Below are 11,493 nucleotides of genomic sequence, written 5' to 3'. Positions count from 1 at the left end.
AAAAAAAATAATAATAAATAAATTAAAATTAAAGGTGCCACTGGACTGTTTTGGACCGGGGGGCCAGGGGGAGCTCTGCAACTTACCTGGCTGCTTCTTGCTCTGACTGAGGGCTGCTGGGAGCAGGGGGTGGGGTTTGTTGCATGTGCCCGCCCCCTGGGCTCTTTACTGCCGGAGCTCCGCTCCTGTGTGCTTTTGCAGGGAATGACCCCTGCCTATATTAGTATAACAGGCTATCATCGTAACTCCATTCATTCACTGGTTTTTAAAAAGCCCCAGTGACAGGGAGAGGCTACTGTATGGGTGGGACCAGGGCAATCTCAACTTTCCCACCCCCACGACAACCATCCAGGCTTTGCCCCAATCCTTCTCAAAAATTTGGAGCAAAGCAGGTAGTTTGGAGGAAAACTGTGGAAACCTCCACAGGTACGTGGATGTACCACGATGCTGTGGGGAAGCAGGGGGGGAAAACGTGCTTGCAAGCATAATTGGGATGGAATATGGAACAGAATAACTGGAATGAAAACACAGAGAATTAACTGGGGTCCCTGCCACATGGGAGGGGAAAGGTACAGGCAAAGTGTGGCTTTTGGAAGCCGCACCAAAATAGAGACGCCGTGGCGGGATCACATTTTTCCCCTGAGCCACGGCGCATTCCCTCCCCGGCACGATCAGATGCCGGGGGAAGCCACGGTGAGGAAAGGGAGGCTGCCAAACTGTGCATGTGTGAGCATGCGCAGTTCAGCCAGGACCCTGGGATGCGCTGGCAGAAAGACGCGCTGGCGATCCCACGGCCGGGCTTGATGCGGCCGTGCTGGAAGGTCCACCTCGGTAGGTGGTTTAGTTTTGCTGCGGCTTTTCGGGCGGAAGGGCCGGATTGGGGACGGGTGCGCAACACTTCCCAGATGTTGCGGTGGGATCGCGCCCGTTTGCTGCGCCCCCGATCCGTCCCTCTCCCAGCCCAAAACCGGGGCCTGGGACTTAAAAGGGGATTAGGCACATTCCTGAATGGGAAGTCCATTGATGGCTTCTAGTCGGGATGACTAAAAGGAACCTCTTGTATTCAGAGGTGGAATACCCCTCAGTTTGGTGGGGGCAACAGCAGGGCAGCTTGGACTTCCATGCAATGCTGGTATGCTTTACAGGGCATCTGGTTGGTTGGTTCCTGTGTGAAACTGGATACTGGACTAGATGAATCCTTGGTCTGATTCAGCCAGATTTGCTGCTGATGTTAACCCCAGGAGATCCGTGCTCTTTAACGAGCAGTCCTGTACGGTACATGCGTCGTGAATCCCATTTGTCACTTGTACTGGGCCATCCTCAGCAGAGTTACACCCTTCTAAGTCCATTGAAACTGTTAGCCCTTTTATGGGTCCAGGTAAACAAAAACCTTAGGTGTGCACCGAACATACAGTGTGTGAAGAGACAATGGAAAGCGATACCATTTTAACATGAGAGGCAGAGCCTTCAGAGTCTGGAAGTCAGTGGAAATCACGAGAATATTGGATGTTACCAGGAAGGGAAGAAGTTTGACTAAGAGTGAGCTGGAAAAGAAATACAAAGTTAAAATACACTGGTTTGAATACTTATAGGTTCAAAACTTGTTACAATCTATACTTACCAAGGATGAGGACAGGACTTTAAACTTCCGGTTAACAGACTTTGAAAACCTTCTCGGTTGTACTGACTGCAAGAACAAAGGGCTAATATCTAAAACATATACAATCTTATCTGAGCTTAGCACTAGCTGTCAGACTACTTACCAGCAAGCTTGGGAAAAGGATTTACATGTTAGGCTTCAAAAGGATCAGTGGTTGTGGGTATGGCGCACTACAAGCCGTATTTCTAAATCCCTTATGATTCAAGCCTCGGCGTATAAACTACTGTTTAGATGGTATCTTACGCCAGTTAGACTTGCGCATATGTCTTCTAATATACGTCCTTTATGCTGGAAGAAGTGTGGTCTTAAGGGGTCTTTTATTCGTTTATGGTGGGAATGTGTTCATATCCAGGAATTTTGGAAACAAGTTCTACAACTCATAAAGTACTTTACAGGAGTTACTGTTCCTATGGATTCAGCTATTATTTTATTAAATCTTTGGGAAGAGGATCAGATTCCTAGAGATTGCAAAGATCTAATCATAATCCTTTTGACTGCAGCTAAAGCAACAATTGCTCAGCATTGGAAAAATGATAACCCTCCAACAACTGACCAATGGATAAGGAAAATATGGGATTATTTTACCCTAGAAAAGTTTTCAGTTTTTTCAGATAGGAAAGTTATGACAAGGTTAATTCTTAACCCTTTAGATAAATGGTTTCCTTTCTTGGAAAAGGTAGAGGCAGAGAAAATGATTTGTGAAAAATGGGCTATATATAATTAGAGTGCAATGTTAATGTAAGTTTTCAAGTTTGAATTTTTTACTGTTGGGTTATGTGGTTTTCTGAGTTTGTCAATTTATAATACTGTGCTACACCTATTACTCTGGTAACCGGTTATATAGTATCTATAATTGTTTTATATGTGTAAAAACTGTTAATGCTTTATGGAAAATTATAAAACTCAATAAAGTGTTTATTAAAAAAAAACATGAGAGGCAGAGAGTGGAGAATGTTATCTCGCTTTCCAGAGAAGCAAGAAATATCTGGGAGGAGCAGGTGCTAAGGAAATTTATGAGTCCCAGAAGTAATGAGTCAGCACCATCCCCAATTCCTGGAATTTGCCCATGTCAGACAGATCCAGATACTCATCTTCCTTTATTATGAATGGTTATGTAAAGAGCATGCTTCTGAACATGTCCAAAGAGTCATTCCCAACAAAAACAGCAACCTATACCACTCATCTAGAATTAAGCAAGCCAAGTTTCCAGGCCCAAAAGTGAGGCCCCTGTCACCACCTGGCAGGTCTGAGTTGTACCATGCTTCTTTTTTACACTTAAGAACAGTGACACGTGCCCAGTTCACACAGACCAGAAAATGAGCTGGAAGAGCCCTGAAGTGGAAGAATGGGCTGCCCAAGTAGTGGATTCCAGCTTTGCATAAAAACTCCCTGCAAACAGAACGTTGTAAAGTAGCAGAGCCTCCAAAACAATAATGATTCTCCACCTGCAGTCTGATGTGGTGCGGTCCATTCTGTCGCCTCATTCCCACCTTATTCTCTCTAGCATGTGTGAGAACCAGAGGCTGCCTCCTGGGGGCCTCTTTCTTGGGTGGGTTTTGTGCAAATGGAAAGCAAGAAGCAGCTGCTTCAGCTGGCAGATTCCAGAACGGACACAATTTTTCTGCCTCCACATTCCATCTCAGTGTGTCATTAAAGCTCGTATCTAGCGCAAATGAACATCACTGAAGAGGAAAAAGAGTCGGATTTATACCCCACCCTTCACTCGGAGTCTCAGAGCGGTTTACAATCTCCTTTCTCTTCCTCTCCCCACATCAGACACCCTGTAAGGTAGGTGGGGCTGAGGGAGCTCTGAGAGAACTGCTTTTGAGAGAACAGCTCTCGGAAAACTGTGACTTACCCAAGGTCACCCAGATGGCTGCATGTGGAGGAGTGGTGAATCAAACCCAAATCTCCAGATTAGAGTCCACCGCTCTTAACCACTACACCAAACTGGCTCTCAGTATAAAACTATGACACTGAAAAGAAACCGTAAGCTCTAAATATAAGGCTACTGAACCACCAAGATGTGTTCACTCACAGTCTTGATGATGCCCCCTGGGCAATAGAGACTGAAGTCTTTCCTTTGTAACTAGAACCAGGGCAGGCTACCTTGTTGACCTGAGTGCCAACTTTTCCATAACACTGACCTGCAGAGATATTGGTGTTCCAGTGATTAAAAGGGGAAGGGGAGGATGCAGATTGTATTTGGCCACACGCACCAGCATGTATCCAACCACACAGTTCCTCTGATGTAGCAGTATTTTCATTTGCAGAAGAGGGGGCAGCAATTTCTGTAAATTCCCCCTCCCACCGTTTTGCCCCTTGTGCTGTTCCTGAGGGTCATAAGAACACAAGAGAAGCCAATGTTGAATCAGACCAATGGCCCATCAAGTCCAGCACTCTGTCACACAGTAGTCAAAAATACCAGGTGCCATCAGGAGGTCCAGCAGTGGGGCCAGGACACTAAGAAGCCCTCCCACCATTGCCCCCCACCCCCAAGCACCAAGAATACAGTGCATCACTTGCCCTAGACTGAGAGTTCCTATCTATACCTTGTGGCTAATAACCACTGATGGACCTCTGCTCCATGTGTTTATCCAATCCCCTCTTGAAGCTGTCCATGCTTGTATCCACCACTGCCTCCTGTGGTAGTGAATTCCATGTGTTAATCACTCTTTGGGTGAAGAAGAACTTCCTTTTATCTGTTCTTACCCGACTGCTCAGCAATTTCATTGAGTCCACTGACTCCCAAGGACAAATTGTCAAGGGGTTCAGGATGGATGCCACAAAGTACTAGTTGGATACGTGGCACTGGGGGCAAATGAAGCCACAGAGACTCTTCCAGTGCCAGGCCTCATGCCCTTGGGCCGCAAATCAGACCAGCATGCCAAGCAAAATGGTCCAAGCCTTGTTCTAGAAGGTTTTTGTGTAAATGTTGTTCATCCTTGAAGAAAGACACTTTCCCTATGACCAGAGGCAGTGTGCTTCATAATCATGTGACATGTCCCGGACTCCCGGGGCTGAACTCTGGCTCAGATTTTCTTTTAAAAAATGCAGTCATTGTGGGCATATCCCAGCAGACTCTTCAGCCACACAACCCTCATTGAAATGGATGTGAGTTGCTCCAGCCCCCTTGACCTAGGGTTTTGTTTATTTGAAACACTGATATGCCCCTTTCCCACCCAAATAAGGTCCCCAAGGATTGTCAACTCCAGTTTGGGAAGTTCCTGGAGATTTGGGGCTGGAGCCTGGGGAGGGTGAAGTATGGGGAGGGATCTCAACAGGGTATAATCCCATGCAGTCCACCTTCCAAAGCAGCCATTTTTTCCCCAGGGGAACTTATCTCTGTAGCCTAGAGATGAGTTGTATTTCCAGGAGATCTCCAGGCCCCACCTGGAGGCTAGAATCAACAAGATGAAACTCCGAAGAAGGGCTGCCTGCCCAAGGCTCCCACTAAATATGCAAGTATATAACCATAAATAACACCAGTAACCATATCATGACTGTTATATGGTTACTGGTGTTATTTATGGTTGTATACTTGCATATTTAGTGGGAGTCGTGGGCAGGCAGCCCTCCTTCGGAGTTTCATCTTGTTGATTCTAGCAGCTCTTTTGCTCCGTGGGCCTTTGTTGTTTGTCCCACCTGGAGGCTGGCAGCCATAAAGTGAAGGTCTTCCCTTGCATATCTCCGTGTCAGGATAAAGGGACATGTAATGTATTAAAATAACTTACTTGAATCGCCACATTCACTCCCTATGTTAAGCTTCGAGCCAGACAAAGGCTCCTCAGAACGGACTCACTATTGGTCGCTCCACAACGGCGACCAATCAGAACTGTGCCAATTCCTGAGAGGGAAAGACTCTCATTGGTTGTTATCTACACAACCTCATTGGTTGTTAATTGTAAATAGGTGTGGCTACATTAGCCCGGGAACGTTTAAAAGGAGCCTAGCTCCCAATGTTAATCTGTTCTGGTTATGACTGAATTCAAGCGCTTGTTCATATCTTCAATAAAGCTGATCACTTTGGTTTAAATCACTCTCCAAGTCTTTGTTAGCGGTTGTCAGCCTCTAGGGAGTGCCTGAAGATCCCCCACTATTACAATTGACCTCCAACTGACCAAGACCAGTTCCCCTGGAGAAAATGGCTGCTGTGGAGGGTGGACTCTATGCCATTATACCCTACTGAAGTCCCTCCCCTTCCTAAACTCCACCCTCCCCAAGCTCCACCCCCAAATCTCCAGATATTTCCCAAACCAGAGCTGGCAACCCTAGGCCCAAATTAATTTCTTGCTGCCGCGGTTACATTCACAGGAGCAGCATTAAAAAGTTGGCAACTTCAGGGCTAACTAGGAGTGTCATTTGTCTCCATCCCAGGCATTTGACCAAACAGTTTCCAAGGACAACTGCTTAGCTGTGGGCTTCTACCAGAGAGGCTACGTCTGCCTACAGCTCGAGAGGTGAGTGCCACTGTGTGGTCAAAGGGGATGAAAATCACCCAGTAATGGTCACGTATATCATGTTTACCGGTAAGCCCAAAGGCTTATCTTCTTGAAGGTCAGGCGGGGAAACTGAAACTCTGAGGGTTGGGGCTGGTGTGTCCTCCAAAGAGCCTTACGCTTTGCTGAGAACAACCTGCTGGTGATCCCTAGTCCAAAAGACTTCTGGCTGTCCTCGACCAGAGCCAGCGCCTTTTCAGTCCTGGCTCCCACCTGGTGAACTCTCTGCCAAATAACATTTCCACGCCCTGCGGGACCTGGTACAGTTCCGCAGGGCTTGCAAAGCAGAGATGTTCCGCCAGGCTTTTGGTTGAGGACAGCAACGGGTACCATCTCATCTGGCACTCACTTTCCCTCCCCCATCCTGCTTTTTCTCCATCTATTTGCGAGACATTAATGCAATTTGTAAATTGATTTTAGCCCCATCTGAAAATGTTTTTAGTTATTTCCAGGGCTATTTTTGGGCAGGAACGCACAGGAACAGAGTTCCGGCTGGCTTCAGAGTTGGCCACGCCCACCACAGCCAAAACCTCTGTGTGCCTGGCTACGGAGGGAAGCCCTGGAGAGCGGACCCTCCCCTCGGCGACTCCAAGGCGGGCAAGCCAGGGGAGCCCTGGAAGGATCGGGGAGGCATTTAAATGCCTCACCATGCCTTCCCCAGCCTGTCCAAGGGCCGGCTTGCCCGGGCTCCCCACAGCTGCGGGGTGCCCAAGCAAGCCAAGGGAAGGCAGTTTAAACTGCCTTCCCTTCCCTTCAATGGGAGGCTTGCCCAGGCTCCCCACAACCGCAGGGCGCCCGGGCAAGCCAAGGGAAGGCATGGGGTGTGACCTAATATGCTAATGAGCTGTGCTGTCATGGGTGTTGCCTATTATGCTAATTAGTTCCTGCTGTTGGGTGTGGCCTATTATGCTAATGCGTTCCTGATGGGCTTTTTGTACAAAAAAAGCCCTGGTTATTTTAATTCTTTGGATTTTAAATTGTATAGATTTTCTGTTGTTAACCTCCCTGAGCTCTGTGAACTCAGAGAAGGGTGGTTTATAAATCAAAATTATAAAAAAAATAAATATAAATATAAATGAGTTTGGTAGAACCCCATGTACAGAGTATAACTCCATAGGACAACACATGTTTTGCCGCTGAAGAGCCCCAGTTCAGTTCCTGGGGTCTCTGTCTCCTGGGATCTTGTGTTACAGATATGGGAACAGATCCCCTGGAGAGCCATTGACAGTCAGAGCATTCTGCTTCAGTATAAGACCACCGAAAAAAATCAGTGGGCGATACATTCAGGATGGAAGTACTTCTTCAGACAGCACATGAAAGGTTTTGGGCCGGAAGAGGGACGGATCAGGGGCGGAGCAAACGGGCGCGATCCCACCGCAACATATGGGAAACATTGTGCACCCGTCCCCGATCCGGCCCTTCAGGCCGAAAAGCCGCATCTAAAATAAACCACCTACAGAGGTGGACTTACCAGCACGGCCCCATCAAGCACGGCCATGGGATCGCCGGCGCGTCCTTCTGCCGGCGCATCCAAGACCCCTGGTCGAAATGCGCATGCTCACACATGCGCAGTTCGGCAGCCTCTGTCTCGTTGCTTTCTCCCCGGTCTCCCTGGCATCCGATCATGCCGGGGAGCAACTGCGCGGTGGCTCACGGGATCTGTGTGAGCCCGCCGCTGCGTGTCTATTTTGGTGCAGCTTTCAAAAGCTGCACTTTGCCCGCGCTCCCCCCCCCCCGCCATGTGGCAGGGACCATAGTTAACTTATAGAATTCACTGCCACAAGATGGCTTGAAAGGGGGACTCGACAAGTTAATATACCCACGATGGTTAAAGGGAACCTCCATAGAAAGAGCCAGGTGAATACCTCTGAAATACCTTTTGATGGGGGCAACAGCAGGACGTGCTGTGGTCTTCAAAACCTCCTTGTGGACTTCCTGGCTAAGAGTCAGTAACTGGGCCATAGTTATCCATGTATTAGAACCAGGGTCTTCCATTCCAAGTTTGAACCTGTAACTACTACTAATTCTCTGTTTTAACCTCACGCTAACACAAAAGCTGAAAACAAGACTTTCTTCTAGAGCCCTGTCTTTTCACCGTTGCAGGTATGAAGAAGCCCTGAACGACTGCCAACTGGCTCTGACGCACCTCCGAAATAACTCCCGTATCGATTACAAGCAGCTGGGTCTGAAGTTTGTCTTGTCTGCCTGGGAGGTAGGTGATGGCAGAACACTGAGTAACAGGGTGGGAGAGTGACTGACAGGGGTCAGTTATGGGGAGTTCTCCAGTGGCTCCCAAGCCCTCCATGCCCCCAGTGAAATACAGCAATGTGGAATATAGCAAGAAATCGGGCAGAAGGGGAGAGGTTGAAACAGTGGGTTGGGGTGGGTGGTGGTAGGTCTGAGAGATACCCCATTTAAATCTCATCTATGCCAAAAACTCATTAGGTAGCATAAGCAAGCTTCTCTCTAAGTTTCACCTACCATCCGCAATAAGTTTGGGGGGGGGGGGGGTGTTACAAACAATATTGTAAAAAACAGCCTAAATTGGTACAAACAGTAAAAAAAAGTCTAAATAATAGTATTAATTGGCATTTATGCACAGAATTAGAGTTGTAGAACATGTATAGCTAACAATCTCAGGCCCCATTCACACGGAGCATTTGCCGTGCTAAAGATACGGATGATAGGCGGATTTTCTGGGCGTGATCACACCACAACATCTAGGAAGTGCGCTGCAGGATAGCCGTGTGATCACGCCCTAACCACGGGACCTCGACGGGATGTGTGATCGGGCGGCCGTGCATTATTTTGCTCCGGGGCAAAGAGCCACGCTCCCCCCCCCCGCATTTTCCGGCCCATGTGACTGGGGCCTCAGTTATTCTTATAAGAATCTTGCAAAGTAGGCCAGTATGATATGATTATATTCTCCTTATTGCAGATTGGGGTGGGGTGAGTTTAGACCGCTTTAGCTTGTCCAAGACCACCTAATGAATTTATAGCAGAGGTGACATTTGAACCAGCAGCCTCCTAAATTTATAGTAGAGACTCTTACTCACTGTGTTCAAATGAAAATTAAATTTTATTTCAATAAGATTAACTTTTATTTTTATTCTTTAAGTGAAGAGCGGCTAAATACTTGTCTGCCATCCCAACACATTTGCATTCATTGGCTAGAAGAATGGAAGGTGGAAGCAGCCTCGTGAAAATTTCAGAGGAACGCTGCTTGACAGTTTCCCTTATAGCTTCTTAAGGAATAGGAATGTACATTATTAGTCCTTTCTGCAGCAGTGTTTCCTCCCACTTTCTCCACGTTTTTAAATTTGGAAATTTTTAAATTAAAGCTAAAAATGCCGGGAAAGGGCGTGGTTGGAACCTGTGCATCCCAAAGGAATAGCCACCTAGGCTCACTCTAAATGAAAAGGGTTAATGCGCTTTAAGGAGCAAAATTCTGAGATAATTCTTAGTCGTCCTAGCTATCTTGGTCCCACACAATTAGAAACTCAGAGCAACTGGGTCAAAACTGCTGCCTTTCGTGCGGTTCTCCAAGGGGCTCAGGTATGCGGTCTTCCCTTCTCCTTTATTCTTGCAAGACCTTGTGAAGTAGGTAGTGAGTGAAGTATTTATTTATTTCATGTTTATCCCTGCCTTTCTTCCCAATGGGGACCCAAAGCTGCTTCCCTGGTCTCCTGTCCTTCATTTTATCCTCACAACAATCCTGTGAGGTCGTTTAGGCTGAGAATGTATGACAGGCCCACAGTCGCCCAGTAAGCTTCCATGGCCACCCAGTGACTGTAATGGCAGAGTAGGGACTTGAACCCAGGTTGAAGACTAATCTGACACCCTTATTTGGATCCGCTGGAGGCTGACATCAGTAAGTTTACCCACATGGGACAGTGAAGGCAATATCTGTCTGAACATTCATCCTTTGTTTCCTCCTGAGGAAGAATTTTGTGTGGCCCAAGAAGTTTGTGTCCAGCTGAGGTGTTTTTTCCGGTGCTTTCTGCAGGTGCTGTACAATACCGCTGCAGTCTACTGCCGGCTTGGGAAGTGGCAGGATGCTGAACGCATCTTGGAAGAGGCCTTTGCGTGGGCTCCCAAGGGTCAAACCTTACGCTTCAGTGCTGCTCTGGAGCGAGTACAGGTAGGGTGTAAGATATTTAGCATAGTGCCTAAAGCGCAGTGGAAGGAAGTGGCCACAGATATGTGTGTGTTTAACTTCTAAGTTTGCTATAAAATCAGGGAAGGGTTACATAGGAAGAAAAACAATAAGAAAAACAGTAACAATCTGACTCATATTTCTAGTTCTAACTTCATCTTCTTTCTTTGTCTGTGTAACTAGTCTCTGGGTGTGAGGACAAAGGAAAGGGAAGTTTCCCCCAAAGGCTCCACCCCTTGTGTAGGTGCAGAATAGCATGTACTATCTTCCAGTATATTGATTAGCCAATAGTCAATTTTAAAGTCACCTCATTAAGAATAATACCTCCCCTTCTTGATGGGAAGATTCTACTCTACACCTGACTGGTTCTAAGCTAACTGACTAGTATTAGAATACAGAAACAACAGCTGAACTCTTTCATGACTGAATGCATGACACTTGCAAAAACCCAACTTAGGGGGATCTTCTTGCAAAACTAGAGCAGCCTTTTTCAGAAGGTTTGTGACCACCAGAAAAAGTGAGTGTGTTTTTTAACACTCTGTTAGGAAGCCAGAACCTAAACAGCCCAATGCATTTAAAGTTGTAGAATTGTATTACATATGAATGTTCTCAGGGCTATTTTTGGGCAGGAACGCACAGGAATGGAGTTCCGGCTGGCTCCTGAGTTGGCCACACCCAGCAGGAACTAATTAGCATAATAGGCCACACCCAACAGCAGAAACTCATTAGGAATGGCTACATTAGGGGTCTGTAGCCTAACATGCAAAGAAGTTCCTGCTACAAAAAAAGCCCTGGGTTTTGACAATAAACAAAGTAAACAGAATAAGAAGCAAAAGTTGGGTGTGGCTGGATGACCACACTTCTGGTAACATGGGGGTGTGGTCTAATATGCTAATGAGCTGTGCTGTTAGGGTGTGGCCTAATATGCTAATTAGTTTATGCTATTGGGTGTGGCCCATTATGCTAATGAGTTCCTGCTGGGCTTTTTCTACAAAAAGAGCCCTGAATGTTCTTACTAAAGCTTAGTAAAATAATATAAATTTAATTTTAAAAATACCTCTGAGGTTGTGAGTTCTTTCAGTACCTCGCTAACCAAATGTACAAAAACCTTCCTGTATAGTGATCTGCATGTTTCTCTCTATGATTTTGGTTATAAGAATCTGTGTAAAATATCCATT

The 11,493-nt window shown here is 46.7% G+C and overlaps 1 protein-coding gene across 1 annotated transcript in view; it reads left to right on the top strand.

Annotated features, from left to right (window-relative positions):
- Window positions 1-11,493, top strand: part of NOXA1 (NADPH oxidase activator 1) — a 25,919-nt gene that overhangs the window by 2,228 nt on the left and 12,198 nt on the right. Inside the window, exons 2-4 of the mRNA XM_015423100.1 lie at window positions 6,038-6,120; window positions 8,263-8,371; window positions 10,166-10,300. Of these exons, the coding sequence (XP_015278586.1) occupies window positions 6,038-6,120; window positions 8,263-8,371; window positions 10,166-10,300 (327 nt within the window). The remainder of the gene's footprint in view (window positions 1-6,037; window positions 6,121-8,262; window positions 8,372-10,165; window positions 10,301-11,493) is intronic.

The sequence above is a fragment of the Gekko japonicus genome, unplaced genomic scaffold (genome assembly GCF_001447785.1).
Source record: "Gekko japonicus isolate JY-2015 unplaced genomic scaffold, Gekko_japonicus_V1.1 scaffold454, whole genome shotgun sequence".
Lineage (NCBI taxonomy): Eukaryota > Metazoa > Chordata > Lepidosauria > Squamata > Gekkonidae > Gekko > Gekko japonicus.
The sequence above is the reverse complement of the archived record's forward strand: the minus strand, read 5'-3'. Positions and strand labels throughout refer to the sequence as shown.